We start from the raw sequence: 17,661 nt of genomic DNA on the forward strand, positions 1-17,661 counted from the left end.
ATGAGTTGAGAGGGTGGTTCTGAAAGAGGCTACCGAAGGAAGGGGGTCCTAAGAATGAGTTGAGAGGGGGGTTCTGAAAGAGGCTACCGAAGGAAGGGGGTCCTAAGAATGAGTTGAGAGGGGGGTTCTGAAAGAGGCTACCGAAGGAAGGAAAGTTGAGAGGGGGTTCCTAAGAATGAGTTGAGAGGGGGTTCTGAAAGAGGCTACCGAAGGAAGGGGGTCCTAAGAATGAGTTGAGAGGGGGTTCTGAAAGAGGCTACCGAAGGAAGGGGGTCCTAAGAAATGAGTTGAAGAGAATGGGGTTCTGAAAGAGGGTCCTAAGAATGAGTTGAGAGGGGGGGGGCTCTAAGAATGAGTTGAGAGGTGGTTCTGAAAGAGGAAGAGTCCTAAGAATGAGTTGAGAGGGGGTTCTGAAAGAGGCTACCGAAGGAAGGGGGTCCTAAGAATGAGTTGAGAGGGTGAGGGGGTTCTGAAAGAGGCTACCGAAGGAAGGGGGTCCTAAGAATGAGTTGAGAGGGGGTTCTGAAAGAGGCTACCGAAGGAAGGGGGTCCTAAGAATGAGTTGAGAGGGGGTTCTGAAGAATGAGTTGAGAGGGTGGTTCTGAAAGAGGCTAAAGGAAGGGGGTCCTAAGAATGAGTTGAGAGGGTGGTTCTGAAAGAGGAAGGAAGGGGGTCCTAAGAATGAGTTGAGAGGGTGGTTCTGAAAGAGGCTACCGAAGGAAGGGGGTCCTAAGAATGAGTTGAGAGGGTGGTTCTGAAAGAGGCTACCGAAGGAAGGGGGTCCTAAGAATGAGTTGAGAGGGGGTTCTGAAAGAGGCTACCGAAGGAAGGGGGTCCTAAGAATGAGTTGAGAGGGTGGTTCTGAAAAGAGGGAACCTAAGAATGAGGAAGGGGGTCCTGAAAGAATGAGTTGAGAGGGGGTTCTGAAAGAGGCTACCGAAGGAAGGGGGTCCTAAGAATGAGTTGAGAGGGTGGTTCTGAAAGAGGCTACCGAAGGAAGGGGGTCCTAAGAATGAGTTGAGAGGGGGGTTCTGAAAGAGGCTACCGAAGGAAGGGGGTCCTAAGAATGAGTTGAGAGGGTGGTTCTGAAAGAGGCTACCGAAGGAAGGGGGTCCTAAGAATGAGTTGAGAGGGGGGTTCTGAAAGAGGCTACCGAAGGAAGGGGGTCCTAAGAATGAGTTGAGAGGGTGGTTCTGAAAGAGGCTACCGAAGGAAGGGGGTCCTAAGAATGAGTTGAGAGGGGGGTTCTGAAAGAGGCTACCGAAGGAAGGGGGTCCTAAGAATGAGTTGAGAGGGGGTTCTGAAAGAGGCTACCGAAGGAAGGGGGTCCTAAGAATGAGTTGAGAGGGGGTTCTGAAAGAGGCTACCGAAGGAAGGGGGTCCTAAGAATGAGTTGAGAGGGGGTTCTGAAAGAGGCTACCGAAGGAAGGGGGGTCCTAAGAATGAGTTGAGAGGGGGGTTCTGAAAGAGGCTAAGGAAGGGGGTCCTAAGAATGAGTTGAGAGGGTGGTTCTGAAAGAGGCTACCGAAGGAAGGGGGTCCTAAGAATGAGTTGAGAGGGTGGTTCTGAAAGAGGCTACCGAAGGAAGGGGGTCCTAAGAATGAGTTGAGAGGGTGGTTCTGAAAGAGGCTACCGAAGGAAGGGGGTCCTAAGAATGAGTTGAGAGGGTGGTCCTGAAAGAGGCTACCGAAGGAAGGGGGTCCTAAGAATGAGTTGAGAGGGTGGTTCTGAAAGAGGCTACCGAAGGAAGGGGGTCCTAAGAATGAGTTGAGAGGGGGGTTCTGAAATGCTATAAAGTACTGAAGAAGGGAGGGGGAATGAGGCTTCTGAACACCACGTGCCAATCTGTCAACCAATCACCGCTGTGACCCAATAGGACGATGATTTTAGACATGGGAAAGACCTCTTATTGGATCGCACCAGCGATTGGCCCCGCCCATTAAACCTTGACCCCTATGATTCAAAGGCCTCATTTCCCTGTCACGGCTACACCCCCTGAGAGAGGGAGAAGGAGGGGGGAGTGGACTCTTAAGGGAGAGGAGAGGGGGAAAGGGGTAGGAAGCAGGGTCTGACTCTTTGGGGGTGTGGACGTGGGGGGGGGTCGGCGGTTGGCGACGGCAGGGAGGGTAGTGGGGGGCGGGGAGGGTGGCACTGACTGCGGCGGCGACGGATGCGTTGGCTGCGGGGCTGCAGTAAGGGGTGGGCGACGCGGCGTGTCCTCTTACAGCCAGATACTGCGGGGTGAGGCCGCCCAGCCCTGTCAGACTCCCCCAGGTGGTGGCGTTGTTGAGCTGCTGCATCTGCTGAGCAAGCTGCTGCTGCAGGCGCCGCTGCTCCTTGTCCTTCTGCGTGTCGGCAAACTTCACCACGATGGGAGACGAGCAGCCCTGAAGAAGGGAGGAGGAAGGGAGGAGGGAGGGTGGGGAGAAGGGGGAGACAGGGTTCAGTATTGCATGAGGAATTTTCTAAAGTCATATTCAAAATATACCAAAATTTGATTGGTTTCACAAGAAATTGGTTACAAACTAACGCTAACACAACATAGGTACAATGCACGCAGACACACACGTAACACGACACTAACAAGCACACACAACTAAGGGGAAGGGACTGGCTTCCCATAAGGGCCAGTTATCTTACAGTCCACAATGGGTTTATTTCCACAGAAAGCGATTTCCTGAGTTCTAAAAGTATTTCATCATCTCATGGAGAGTGGGAGTGGGGAAAAGAAAGAGCGAGATGAAGAGGGACAGGGAGACGGAGGTAGAGAGAGAGAACAGAGGTGGTCAGAGGGACAGGGAGACGAAGGTAGAGAGAGAACAGAGATGGTCAGAGGGACGGGGAGACGGAGGTAGAGAGAGAACAGAGATGGTCAGAGGGACGGGGAGACGGAGGTAGAGAGAGAGAACAGAGATGGTCAGAGGGACGGGGAGACGGAGGTAGAGAGAGAACAGAGATGGTCAGAGGGACGGGGAGACGGAGGTAGAGAGAGAGAACAGAGATGGTCAGACGGAGGTAGAGAGAGAGAACAGAGATGGTCAGAGGGACGGAGGTAGAGAGAGAGAGAACAGAGATGGTCAGAGGGACGGGGAGACGGAGGTAGAGAGAGAGAACAGAGATGGTCAGAGGGACGGGGAGACAGAGGTAGAGAGAGAGAACAGAGATGGTCAGAGGGACGGAGGTAGAGAGAGAGAACAGAGGTGGTCAGACGGGGAGACAGAGGGAGAGAGAGAACAGAGATGGTCAGAGGGAGAGGTAGAACAGAGAACATGGTCAGAGGGACGGGAGACGGAGGTAGAGAGAGAGAACAGAGATGGTCAGAGGGACGGGAGACGGAGGTAGAGAGAGAGAACAGAGATGGTCAGAGGGACGGGAGACGGAGGTAGAGAGAGAGAACAGAGATGGTCAGAGGGTCAGACGGAGGTAGAGAGAGAGAACAGAGGTGGTCAGAGGGAGGAGAGACGGAGAGAGAGAACAGAACAGAGATGGTCAGAGGGACGGGGAGACGGAACAGTAGATGGAGAGGGACAGGGAGACGGAGGTAGGAACAGAGATGGTCAGAGGGACAGGGAGACGGAGGTAGAGAGAGAGAACAGAGATGGTCAGAGGGACAGGGAGACGGAGGTAGAGAGAGAGAACAGAGATGGTCAGAGGGACAGGGAGACGGAGGTAGAGAGAGAGAACAGAGATGGTCAGAGGGACAGGGAGACGGAGGTAGAGCGAGAACAGAGATGGTCAGAGGGAAGGAGGTAGAGAGAGAGAACAGAGATGGTCAGAGGGACGGAGGTAGAGAGAGAGAACAGAGGTGGTCAGAGGGACAGGGAGACGGAGGTAGAGAGAGAACAGAGATGGTCAGAGGGACAGGGAGACGGAGGTAGAGAGAGAACAGAGATGGTCAGAGGGACGAGGAGACGGAGGTAGAGAGAGAGAACAGAGATGGTCAGAGGGACGGGGAGACGGAGGTAGAGAGAGAACAGAGATGGTCAGAGGGACGGGGAGACGGAGGTAGAGAGAGGGAACAGAGATGGTCAGAGGGACAGGGAGACGGAGGTAGAGAGAGAGAACAGAGATGGTCAGAGGGACGGAGGTAGAGAGAGAGAACAGAGATGGTCAGAGGGACAGGGAGACGGAGGTAGAGAGAGAGAACAGAGGTGGTCAGAGGGACAGGGAGACGGAGGTAGAGAGAGAGAACAGAGATGGTCAGAGGGACAGGGAGACGGATGTAGAGAGAGAGAACAGAGATGGTCAGAGGGACGGGGAGACGGAGATAGAGAGAGAGAACAGAGATGGTCAGAGGGATGAGGAGACGGAGGTAGAGAGAGAGAACAGAGATGGTCAGAGGGACGAGGAGACGGAGGTAGAGAGAGAGAGAGAGAACAGAGATGGTCAGGCGGAGGTAGAGAGAGAGAACAGAGGTGGTCAGAGGGACAGGGAGACGGAGGTAGAGAGAGAGAACAGAGATGGTCAGAGGGACAGGGAGACGGAGGTAGAGAGAGAGAACAGAGATGGTCAGAGGGACAGGGAAACGGAGGTAGAGAGAGAGAACAGAGATGGTCAGAGGGACGGGGAGACGGAGGTAGAGAGAGAGAACAGAGATGGTCAGAGGGACGGGGAGACGGAGGTAGAGAGAGAGAACAGAGATGGTCAGATGGACGGGGAGACGGAGGTAGAGAGAGAGAACAGAGATGGTCAGAGGGACGGGGAGACGGAGGTAGAGAGAGAGAACAGAGATGGTCAGAGGGACGGGGAGACGGAGGTAGAGAGAGAGAACAGAGGTGGTCAGAGGGACGGGGAGACGGAGGTAGAGAGAGAGAACAGAGATGGTCAGAGGGACGGAGGTAGAGAGAGAGAACAGAGGTGGTCAGAGGGACAGGGAGACGGACGTAGAGAGAGAGAACAGAGATGGTCAGAGGGACGGGGAGACGGAGGTAGAGAGAGAGAACAGAGATGGTCAGAGGGACGAGGAGACGGAGGTAGAGAGAGAGAGAGAACAGAGATGGTCAGACGGAGGTAGAGAGAGAGAACAGAGATGGTCAGAGGGATGGAGGTAGAGAGAGAGAACAGAGGTGGTCAGAGGGACGGGGAGACGGAGGTAGAGAGAGAGAACAGAGATGGTCAGAGGGACAGGGAAACGGAGGTAGAGAGAGAGAACAGAGATGGTCAGAGGGACGGGGAGACGGAGGTAGAGAGAGAGAACAGAGATGGTCAGAGGGACGGGGAGACGGAGGTAGAGAGAGAGAACAGAGATGGTCAGATGGACGGGGAGACGGAGGTAGAGAGAGAGAACAGAGATGGTCAGAGGGACGGGGAGACGGAGGTAGAGAGAGAGAACAGAGATGGTCAGAGGGACGGGGAGACGGAGGTAGAGAGAGAGAACAGAGATGGTCAGAGGGACGGGAGACGGAGGTAGAGAGAGAGAACAGAGATGGTCAGAGGGACGGGGAGACGGAGGTAGAGAGAGAGAACAGAGGTGGTCAGAGGGACGGGGAGACGGAGGTAGAGAGAGAGAACAGAGATGGTCAGAGGGACGGAGGTAGAGAGAGAGAACAGAGGTGGTCAGAGGGACAGGGAGACGGACGTAGAGAGAGAGAACAGAGATGGTCAGAGGGACGGGGAGACGGAGGTAGAGAGAGAGAACAGAGATGGTCAGAGGGACGAGGAGACGGAGGTAGAGAGAGAGAGAGAACAGAGATGGTCAGACGGAGGTAGAGAGAGAGAACAGAGATGGTCAGAGGGATGGAGGTAGAGAGAGAGAACAGAGGTGGTCAGAGGGACGGGGAGACGGAGGTAGAGAGAGAACAGAGATGGTCAGAGGGACAGGGAGACGGAGGTAGAGAGAGAGAACAGAGATGGTCAGAGGGACGGGGAGACGGAGGTAGAGAGAGGGAACAGAGATGGTCAGAGGGACGGGGAGACGGAGGTAGAGAGAGAGAACAGAGGTGGTCAGAGGGAAGGGGAGACGGAGGTAGAGAGAACAGAGATGGTCAGAGGGACAGGGAGACGGAGGTAGAGAGAGAGAACAGAGATGGTCAGAGGGACGGGGAGACGGAGGTAGAGAGAGAGAACAGAGATGGTCAGAGGGACGGGGAGACGGAGGTAGAGAGAGAGAACAGAGGTGGTCAGAGGGACGGGGAGACGGAGGTAGAGAGAGAGAACAGAGATGGTCAGACGGAGGTAGAGAGAGAGAACAGATATGGTCAGAGGGATGGAGGTAGAGAGAGAGAACAGAGGTGGTCAGAGGGACAGGGAGACGGAGGTAGAGAGAGAGAACAGAGATGGTCAGAGGGACAGGGAGACGGAGGTAGAGAGAGAGAACAGAGATGGTCAGAGGGACGGGGAGACGGAGGTAGAGAGAGAGAGAACAGAGATGGTCAGAGGGACGGGGAGACGGAGGTAGAGAGAGAGAACAGAGGTGGTCAGAGGGACAGGGAGACGGAGGTAGAGAGAGAGAACAGAGATGGTCAGAGGGACAGGGAGACGGAGGTAGAGAGAGAACAGAGATGGTCAGAGGGAAGGAGGTAGAGAGAGAGAACAGAGATGGTCAGAGGGACGGAGGTAGAGAGAGAGAACAGAGGTGGTCAGAGGGACAGGGAGACGGAGGTAGAGAGAGAGAACAGAGATGGTCAGAGGGACAGGGAGACGGAGGTAGAGAGAGAGAACAGAGATGGTCAGAGGGACGGGGAGACGGAGATAGAGAGAGAACAGAGATGGTCAGAGGGATGAGGAGACGGAGGTAGAGAGAGAGAACAGAGATGGTCAGAGGGACGAGGAGACGGAGGTAGAGAGAGAGAGAGAGAACAGAGATGGTCAGACGGAGGTAGAGAGAGAGAACAGAGATGGTCAGAGGGACGGAGGTAGAGAGAGAGAACAGAGGTGGTCAGAGGGACAGGGAGACAGAGGTAGAGAGAGAGAACAGAGATGGTCAGAGGGACAGGGAGACGGAGGTAGAGAGAGAGAACAGAGATGGTCAGAGGGACAGGGAAACGGAGGTAGAGAGAGAGAACAGAGATGGTCAGAGGGACGGGGAGACGGAGGTAGAGAGAGAGAACAGAGATGGTCAGAGGGACGGGGAGACGGAGGTAGAGAGAGAGAACAGAGATGGTCAGAGGGACGGGGAGACGGAGGTAGAGAGAGAGAACAGAGATGGTCAGACGGAGGTAGAGAGAGAGAACAGAGATGGTCAGAGGGACGGAGGTAGAGAGAGAGAACAGAGGTGGTCAGAGGGACAGGGAGACGGACGTAGAGAGAGAGAACAGAGATGGTCAGAGGGACGGGGAGACGGAGGTAGAGAGAGAACAGAGATGGTCAGAGATGGTCAGAGGGACGGAGGTAGAGAGAGAACAGAGATGGTCAGAGGGAAGGGAGGTAGAGAGAGAGAACAGAGATGGTCAGAGGGACGGGGGACGGAGGTAGAGAGAGAGAACAGAGATGGTCAGAGGGACAGGGAGACGGAGGTAGAGAGAGAGAACAGAGATGGTCAGAGGGACAGGGAGACGGAGGTAGAGAGAGAACAGAGATGGTGGACAGGGAGACGGAGGTAGAGAGAGAGAACAGAGATGGTCAGAGGGACGGGGAGACGGAGGTAGAGAGAGAGAACAGAGATGGTCAGAGGGACAGGGAGACGGAGGTAGAGAGAGAGAACAGAGATGGTCAGAGGGACGGGAAGACGGAGGTAGAGAGAGAGAACAAAGATGGTCAGAGGGACGGGAGACGGAGGTAGAGAGAGGGAACAAGAGATGGTCAGAGGGACAGGGAGACGGAGGTAGAGAGAGAACAGAGATGGTCAGAGGGACAGGGAGACGGAGGTAGAGAGAGAGAACAGAGATGGTCAGAGGGACGGAGGTAGAGAGAGAGAACAGAGATGGTCAGAGGGACAGGGAGACGGAGGTAGAGAGAGAGAACAGAGGTGGTCAGAGGGACAGGGAGACGGAGGTAGAGAGAGAGAACAGAGATGGTCAGACGGAGGTAGAGAGAGAGAACAGAGATGGTCAGAGGGACGGAGGTAGAGAGAGAGAACAGAGGTGGTCAGAGGGACAGGGAGACGGACGTAGAGAGAGAGAACAGAGATGGTCAGAGGGACGGGGAGAAGGAGGTAGAGAGAGAGAACAGAGATGGTCAGAGGGACAGGGAGACGGAGGTAGAGAGAGAACAGAGATGGTCAGAGGGAAGGAGGTAGAGAGAGAGAACAGAGATGGTCAGAGGGACGGAGGTAGAGAGAGAGAACAGAGGTGGTCAGAGGGACAGGGAGACGGAGGTAGAGAGAGAGAACAGAGATGGTCAGAGGGAAGGAGGGACAGAGGAGACGGAGGTAGAGAGAGAGAACAGAGATGGTCAGAGGGACAGGGAGACGGAGGTAGAGAGAGAACAGAGATGGTCAGAGGGACGAGGAGACGGAGGTAGAGAGAGAACAGAGATGGCCAGAGGGACGGGGAGACGGAGGTAGAGAGAGGGAACAGAGATGGTCAGAGGGACAGGGAGACGGAGGTAGAGAGAGAGAACAGAGGTGTTCAGAGGGACAGGGAGACGGAGGTAGGTAGAGAGAGAGAGAGAGAACAGAGATGGTCAGAGGGACGGAGGTAGAGAGAGAGAGAACAGAGATGGTCAGAGGGACAGGGAGACGGAGGTAGAGAGAGAGAACAGAGGTGGTCAGAGGGACAGGGAGACGGAGGTAGAGAGAGAGAACAGAGATGGTCAGAGGGACAGGGAGACGGAGGTAGAGAGAGAGAACAGAGATGGTCAGAGGGACAGGGAAACGGAGGTAGAGAGAGAGAACAGAGATGGTCAGAGGGACGAAGAGACGGAGGTAGAGAGAGAGAACAGAGATGGTCAGATGGACGGGGAGACGTAGGTAGAGAGAGAGAACAGAGATGGTCAGAGGGACGGGGAGACGGAGGTAGAGAGAGAGAACAGAGATGGTCAGAGGGACGGGGAGACGGAGGTAGAGAGAGAGAACAGAGGTGGTCAGAGGGACGGGGAGACGGAGGTAGAGAGAGAGAACAGAGATGGTCAGAGGGACGGGGAGACGGAGGTAGAGAGAGAGAACAGAGATGGTCAGACGGAGGTAGAGAGAGAGAACAGAGATGGTCAGAGGGACGGAGGTAGAGAGAGAGAACAGAGGTGGTCAGAGGGACAGGGAGACGGACGTAGAGAGAGAGAACAGAGATGGTCAGAGGGACGGGGAGACGGAGGTAGAGAGAGAGAACAGAGATGGTCAGAGGGACAGGGAGACGGAGGTAGAGAGAGAACAGAGATGGTCAGAGGGAAGGAGGTAGAGAGAGAGAACAGAGATGGTCAGAGGGACGGAGGTAGAGAGAGAGAACAGAGGTGGTCAGAGGGACAGGGAGACGGAGGTAGAGAGAGAGAACAGAGATGGTCAGAGGGACAGGGAGACGGAGGTAGAGAGAGAACAGAGATGGTCAGAGGGACAGGGAGACGGAGGTAGAGAGAGAACAGAGATGGTCAGAGGGACGAGGAGACGGAGGTAGAGAGAGAGAACAGAGATGGTCAGAGGGACGGGGAGACGGAGGTAGAGAGAGAACAGAGATGGCCAGAGGGACGGGAAGACGGAGGTAGAGAGAGGGAACAGAGATGGTCAGAGGGACAGGGAGACGGAGGTAGAGAGAGGGAACAAAGATGGTCAGAGGGACAGGGAGACGGAGGTAGAGAGAGAGAACAGAGATGGTCAGGGAGGGACGGAGGTAGAGAGAGAGAGAACAGAGATGGTCAGAGGGACGGAGGTAGAGAGAGAGAACAGAGATGGTCAGAGGGACAGGGAGACGGAGGTAGAGAGAGAGAACAGAGGTGGTCAGAGGGACAGGGAGACGGAGGTAGAGAGAGAGAACAGAGATGGTCAGAGGGACAGGGAGACGGAGGTAGAGAGAGAGAACAGAGATGGTCAGAGGGACGGGGAGACGGAGATAGAGAGAGAGAACAGAGATGGTCAGAGGGATGAGGAGACGGAGGTAGAGAGAGAGAACAGAGATGGTCAGAGGGACAGAGGAGACGGAGGTAGAGAGAGAGAACAGAGATGGTCAGAGGGATGGTCAGAGGGACAGGGAGACGGAGGTAGAGAGAGAGAGAACAGAGATGGTCAGAGGGACAGGGAGACGGAGGTAGAGAGAGAGAACAGAGATGGTCAGAGGGACGGGGAGACGGAGGTAGAGAGAGAACAGAGATGGTCAGAGGGACAGGGAGACGGAGGTAGAGAGAGAGAACAGAGATGGTCAGAGGGACGGGAGACGGAGGTAGAGAGAGAGAACAGAGATGGTCAGAGGGACGGGGAGACGGAGGTAGAGAGAGGGAACAGAGATGGTCAGAGGGACGGGGAGACGGAGGTAGAGAGAGAGAACAGAGGTGGTCAGAGGGACGGGGAGACGGAGGTAGAGAGAGAGAACAGAGATGGTCAGAGGGATGGAGGTAGAGAGAGAGAACAGAGATGGTCAGAGGGATGGAGGTAGAGAGAGAGAACAGAGATGGTCAGAGGGATGGAGACGGAGGTAGAGAGAGAGAGAACAGAGGTGGTCAGAGGGACAGGGAGACGGAGGTAGAGAGAGAGAGAACAGAGATGGTCAGAGGGACAGGGAGACGGAGGTAGAGAGAGAGAACAGAGATGGTCAGAGGGACGGGGAGACGGAGGTAGAGAGAGAGAACAGAGATGGTCAGAGGGACGGGGAGACGGAGGTAGAGAGAGAGAACAGAGATGGTCAGAGGGACGGGGAGACGGAGGTAGAGAGAGAGAACAGAGATGGTCAGAGGGACGGGAGACGGAGGTAGAGAGAGAGAACAGAGATGGTCAGAGGGACGGGGAGACGGAGGTAGAGAGAGAGAACAGAGATGGTCAGAGGGACGGGGAGACGGAGGTAGAGAGAGAGAACAGAGATGGTCAGACGGTTAGAGAGGGACAGAGGGAGAGGGAGGAGGTAGAGAGAGAGAACAGAGGTGGTCAGAGGGACGGGAGACGGAGGTAGAGAGAGAGAACAGAGATGGTCAGAGGGACGGGGAGACGGAGGTAGAGAGAGAGAACAGAGATGGTCAGAGGGACGGGGAGACGGAGGTAGAGAACAGAGAGAGAGAACAGAGATGGTCAGAGGGAGAGGGAGACGGAGGTAGAGAGAGAGAACAGAGATGGTCAGAGGGACAGGGAGACGGAGGTAGAGAGAGAGAACAGAGATGGTCAGAGGGACAGGGAGACGGAGGTAGAGAGAGAGAACAGAGATGGTCAGAGGGACAGGGAGACGGAGGTAGAGAGAGAGAACAGAGATGGTCAGAGGGACAGGGAGACGGAGGTAGAGAGAGAGAACAGAGATGGTCAGAGGGACGGGGAGGTAGAGAGAGAGAACAGAGATGGTCAGAGGGACAGGGAGACGGAGGTAGAGAGAGAGAACAGAGATGGTCAGAGGGACAGGGAGACGGAGGTAGAGAGAGAGAACAGAGATGGTCAGAGGGACAGGGAGACGGAGGTAGAGAGAGAGAACAGAGATGGTCAGAGGGACGGGGAGACGGAGATAGAGAGAGAGAACAGAGATGGTCAGAGGGACAGGAGACGGAGGTAGAGAGAGAGAGAACAGAGATGGTCAGAGGGACAGGGAGACGGAGGTAGAGAGAGAGAACAGAGATGGTCAGAGGGACAGGGAGACGGAGGTAGAGAGAGAGAACAGAGATGGTCAGAGGGACGGGGAGACGGAGGTAGAGAGAGAGAACAGAGATGGTCAGAGGGACAGGGAGACGGAGGTAGAGAGAGAGAACAGAGATGGTCAGAGGGACGGGGAGACGGAGGTAGGAGAGAGAGAGAACAGAGATGGTCAGAGGGACAGGGAGACGGAGGTAGAGAGAGAGAACAGAGATGGTCAGAGGGACGGAGGTAGAGAGAGAGAACAGAGATGGTCAAAGGGACGGGGAGACGGAGGTAGAGAGAGAGAACAGAGGTGGTCAGAGGGACGGGGAGACGGAGGTAGAGAGAGAGAACAGAGATGGTCAGAGGGATGGAGGTAGAGAGAGAGAACAGAGATGGTCAGAGGGATGGAGGTAGAGAGAGAGAACAGAGATGGTCAGAGGGATGGAGGTAGAGAGAGAGAACAGAGGTGGTCAGAGGGACGGGGAGACGGAGGTAGAGAGAGAGAACAGAGGTGGTCAGAGGGACAGGGAGACGGAGGTAGAGAGAGAGAACAGAGATGGTCAGAGGGACGGGGAGACGGAGGTAGAGAGAGAGAACAGAGATGGTCAGAGGGACAGGGAGACGGAGGTAGAGAGAGAGAACAGAGATGGTCAGAGGGACGGGGAGACGGAGGTAGAGAGAGAGAACAGAGATGGTCAGAGGGACGGGGAGACGGAGGTAGAGAGAGAGAGAACAGAGATGGTCAGAGGGACGGAGGTAGAGAGAGAGAACAGAGATGGTCAAAGGGACGGGGAGACGGAGGTAGAGAGAGAGAACAGAGATGTTCAGAGGGACAGGGAGACGGAGGTAGAGAGAGAGAACAGAGGTGGTTAGAGGGACGGGGAGACGGAGGTAGAGAGAGAGAACAGAGATGGTCAGAGGGACGGGGAGACGGAGGTAGAGAGAGAGAACAGAGATGGTCAGAGGGACGGGGAGACGGAGGTAGAGAGAGAGAACAGAGATGGTCAGAGGGACGGGGAGACGGAGGTAGAGAGAGAGAACAGAGAAGGTCAGAGGGACGGGGAGACGGAGGTAGAGAGAGAACAGAGATGGTCAGAGGGACGGGGAGACGGAGGTAGAGAGAGGGAACAGAGATGGTCAGAGGGACAGGGAGACGGAGGTAGAGAGAGAGAACAGAGGTGGTCAGAGGGACAGGGAGACGGAGGTAGAGAGAGAGAACAGAGATGGTCAGAGGGACGGAGGTAGAGAGAGAGAACAGAGATGGTCAGAGGGACAGGGAGACGGAGGTAGAGAGAGAGAACAGAGGTGGACAGAGGGACAGGGAGACGGAGGTAGAGAGAGAGAACAGAGATGGTCAGAGGGACAGGGAGACGGAGGTAGAGAGAGAGAACAGAGATGGTCAGAGGGACGGGGAGACGGAGATAGAGAGAGAGAACAGAGATGGTCAGAGGGACGAGGAGACGGAGGTAGAGAGAGAGAGAGAACAGAGATGGTCAGAGGGACAGGGAGACGGAGGTAGAGAGAGAGAACAGAGATGGTCAGAGGGACAGGGAGACGGAGGTAGAGAGAGAGAACAGAGATGGTCAGAGGGACGGGGAGACGGAGGTAGAGAGAGAGAACAGAGATGGTCAGAGGGACAGGGAGACGGAGGTAGAGAGAGAGAACAGAGATGGTCAGAGGGACGGGGAGACGGAGGTAGAGAGAGAGAACAGAGATGGTCAGAGGGACGGGGAGACGGAGGTAGAGAGAGAGAGAACAGAGATGGTCAGAGGGACGGAGGTAGAGAGAGAGAACAGAGATGGTCAAAGGGACGGGGAGACGGAGGTAGAGAGAGAGAACAGAGATGGTCAGAGGGACAGGGAGACAGAGGTAGAGAGAGAGAACAGAGATGGTCAGAGGGACAGGGAGACGGAGGTAGAGAGAGAGAACAGAGGTGGTTAGAGGGACGGGGAGACGGAGGTAGAGAGAGAGAACAGAGATGGTCAGAGGGACGGGGAGACGGAGGTAGAGAGAGAGAGAACAGAGATGGTCAGAGGGACGGAGGTAGAGAGAGAGAACAGAGATGGTCAAAGGGACGGGGAGACGGAGGTAGAGAGAGAGAACAGAGATGGTCAGAGGGACAGGGAGACAGAGGTAGAGAGAGAGAACAGAGATGGTCAGAGGGACAGGGAGACGGAGGTAGAGAGAGAGAACAGAGGTGGTTAGAGGGACGGGGAGACGGAGGTAGAGAGAGAGAACAGAGATGGTCAGAGGGACGGGGAGACGGAGGTAGAGAGAGAGAACAGAGGTGGTCAGAGGGACGAGGAGACGGAGGTAGAGAGAGAGAACAGAGATGGTCAGAGGGACAGGGAGACGGAGGTAGAGAGAGAGAACAGAGATGGTCAGAGGGACGGGGAGACGGAGGTAGAGAGAGAGAACAGAGATGGTCAGAGGGACAGGGAGACGGAGGTAGAGAGAGAGAACAGAGATGGTCAGAGGGACGGGGAGACGGAGGTAGAGAGAGAGAACAGAGATGGTCAGAGGGACGGGGAGACGGAGGTAGAGAGAGAGAGAACAGAGATGGTCAGAGGGACGGAGGTAGAGAGAGAGAACAGAGATGGTCAAAGGGACGGGGAGACGGAGGTAGAGAGAGAGAACAGAGATGGTCAGAGGGACAGGGAGACAGAGGTAGAGAGAGAGAACAGAGATGGTCAGAGGGACAGGGAGACGGAGGTAGAGAGAGAGAACAGAGGTGGTTAGAGGGACGGGGAGACGGAGGTAGAGAGAGAGAACAGAGATGGTCAGAGGGACGGGGAGACGGAGGTAGAGAGAGAGAACTGAGATGGTCAGAGGGACGGGGAGACGGAGGTAGAGAGAGAGAACAGAGATGGTCAGAGGGACGGGGAGACGGAGGTAGAGAGAGAACAGAGAAAATGAGAGAATCAGAGCATTGTGTCCGTAAATGAGGTACATGTGTTTCTGTATGTGTGTGTCTCTCTCTCTCACTGTGTGTATGTGTGTCCTCTACGTGTGTGTGTTTGTGTCTTTGCTGGTGACAGTACTGTTTGAGTCTGAATATTGGATAACAGCCTGGAAAAGGAAAAATAATTTGGTACTGGTAAATAGTCTGGTCATTGTTATTTTATTGTGTTACTTTTTATTAAATGTTTTACTTTGTTTATTTAGTAAAATACTTTCTTAACTCTTTCTTGAACTGCATTGTTGGTTAAGGGCTTGTAAGTAAGCATTTCACGGTAAGGTTTACACCTGTTGTATTTGGCGCGCGTGACAAATAACATTTGATTAAAAAAAGTTAAAAATAACTTGCGCGCACGCACACACACACACACACACACACACACACACACACACACACACACACACACACACAAAACAGTGAGCTGTAACAAAAAAGACACAGCAGAGGTGATTTAACTACAGAGGACACTAAACCACAGACATTATAATCTATCATATCACACCAGTACATTACTCAAAGCCTAACTGGGGGGGAAACCTGCTCAAACACACACGGGAGAATAAAACGCTTTTAATTGAAACATTTAGTTGGAGGCGAGTTTTCAGACTCATTTAGGGAGTTTGTGACGGGTTTGGCTCATACTGTGTTCGCCATCCTAACCAGATGGCATATATATATCACCTCTCTATCATACTATAGGGCTGGCCTGTGTGTCTGTCTGAGTGACTGTCTGAGTGTGGGTGTGTGTGTGTCTCTCACTGTGTGTTCATCTCTGAGGGTTTGACTGTATCTATCAGCCGATGAACATGTCTCTTTAGCTGAAGGCAGCTCAGCCATATTTACTCCCTCTCTCCAGCACTTATTTCCTCCCTTCATTCTGACGAGCAGACGAGAGATAAAGAAGGGAGAAGATTGCATTCGGAGGAGAGTCAGTCAGGGGCCTCTTGTGTTAGAGCGTATTCCCCCTGGAGACGGGGCTCTCTCCCTCTCTCCCTCTGCTAAATATCTCATTACTCCAGCTGACACCCAGCAGGCCTGGAAAACACGGCCCAGAATGAGAGGCCGATCCTGGGAGGGGGTGGAGGGGCAGGGGCCATAGAGCTCCAGAGACTGATACTGGAGTGATTTGGGCTAAATCATGGCTTTTCTCTAAGGGGGGGATTTCTGACCTGAGTTAAGAATGCGTAAATAGAACATAATTCCCTTTTGATGCACTTCTCTCTCATTGCATATTCTGACCTTGAACTTGAGCATGAGAACAGCATGCTACTCACACGCTATTCGTTTGGGGTGGAGATGAAATGAAGTTGTGGCGGAGGTGTGTCTGCAGATACGCCGTAGTCTGACCTCCACTTAATTCCCAAAGAATTCCACCACTTTCGCACGCAAATAAAGTCTAGTGAACCTACCGGTTCCAAGTGGAAAAAGCATCTACTTTCTTTTTTCCCGATAGAAATAACACCGTTCTCCATGCACTCGAATTTACAACTTGACCAGAGCTATTGATAAGAGCTATTGATAAGAGCTATTGATAAGAGCTAGGTAAATGAGTCATACATTTGGATAAGGGTATCGTAAGTATAAATGACACTTGTTGATCCATTTAACCTTATAATCGCGGAAGACAAATGTGAAACCAGTCATCCGGCAGCAAATGTAAGCATATCAACACATAACTTCCCCACAGTAAAGTTTATGAAAGGCTGAGCCTTTTAACTTGTAGGGATGGGCACTCTCGAATATCGTAATTATAGGCTACCCCGACTTTCTCTATTTCCATCATGTTAAACATTATCCACTGTCAACGTTGACTGCCAGTAGACATAATAACCACACATATTCAACTATTGTTAGTTCCCTTCAGTTGGTATAGCCGACATTATCATTCCATTTAATGACATTGTTTAGTTTACCTTCATATGCTTCCTCTGCAAATGTCGTCACGGCCCTGTGGTTGTTGCTGAGGCTCATTAGTACCAGTTGATAATATATTTGAAAAAAACAGATTTATGCTAATTAAATGGTTATATGGAGTGGAGCGCAGACCAAGCCGTAACAGTTTGAACCTGACGCATACTTGTCCGTGTCATCCCATAACCTGGTCTCAGAGCATTTCATATTATTCTGAAGGTAAATCCTTTTGGTATGATATGTATGGTATGTATTCATTTGTGGATGTCCATCACCTGTTTCGTATGATACTCTATGTTACGAATGACATGTTACGCATTTGCAAAAGGTAAAATATGTTACGAATTTGCGAAAATGTAGTAAATGTTACGATTCTGCGAAATGTATAATCTGTTACGAATTCTAGCTAGGTGGCTAACGTAAGCTAGGCTAGGGGTTAGGGTTAAGAGTTCGGTTAAAGGGTTAAGGTTAGGGTTCGGGGAAGGGTTAGCTAACATGCTAAATAGCTAAAAAAGTAGTAAGTAGTTGAAAAGTTGCTAATTAGCTTAAGTTATCCGTGAAGAGATTTCAACTCGCATCTTTGGGTTGCTAGACGTTCGCGTTATACGTCCGACAAAATACACTACTTTTGTTTTTGTCTTAAGTAACCATAACAAAAAGTAAAATATCATACTAATTTGGGGGTCCCGGATGTACTTTTACTATGTTACGTTTAGTCTATAAGACCAGGCTGCATCCCACAGTTCCATGATTAGTGCAGCAAGGCAATAGACGAGGGTATAGCCTACTATTATACACTATTCTCCCTATTATAATTCTATGTACACTAATCTTCCAGCATTACCACGGGTTAAAGAATGTGGCAATTTTCAGAAGGAATCAAAGCTCCGTTTTCTTTCCTTCATGCGTAACTCCAGTATCTCTAAACCTGTTTTTCATGTTTCATAAATACTTCCCTAAACCTAAATTAATCTACAAAGACCAGAGTATTTTTAAATCGACCAATTGGTGCTGAAACTGAGACAAATATGTATATATTGAGATGGCTTTCTTTCACTTATCCCTAATATTTTGAAACTGTTCTCTCAATATATTCTAGCCTGTCAACAAAATGTGAACTAAAAGGTTCACCGTATTTAAAGGGAGGGTTAAGATACATCTACTGAAAACCCTATTG

At 52.8% G+C, this 17,661-nt stretch overlaps 1 protein-coding gene across 18 annotated transcripts in view; it reads right to left on the minus strand.

Annotated features, from left to right (window-relative positions):
• Positions 1 to 17,661, minus strand: part of LOC115120621 (CUGBP Elav-like family member 2) — a 297,017-nt gene that overhangs the window by 20,982 nt on the left and 258,374 nt on the right. For 10 of the 18 annotated variants that reach the window (XM_065021642.1, XM_065021629.1, XM_065021628.1 and 7 more), the window contains one exon: positions 2,157 to 2,387. In XM_065021642.1, coding sequence (XP_064877714.1) covers positions 2,157 to 2,387 — 231 coding nt within the window. The remainder of the gene's footprint in view (positions 1 to 2,156; positions 2,388 to 17,661) is intronic. The other 8 variants (XM_065021641.1, XM_065021637.1, XM_065021634.1 and 5 more) reach the window with 1 other exon arrangement.

This window comes from Oncorhynchus nerka, linkage group LG8, assembly GCF_034236695.1.
Source record: "Oncorhynchus nerka isolate Pitt River linkage group LG8, Oner_Uvic_2.0, whole genome shotgun sequence".
NCBI lineage: Eukaryota > Metazoa > Chordata > Actinopteri > Salmoniformes > Salmonidae > Oncorhynchus > Oncorhynchus nerka.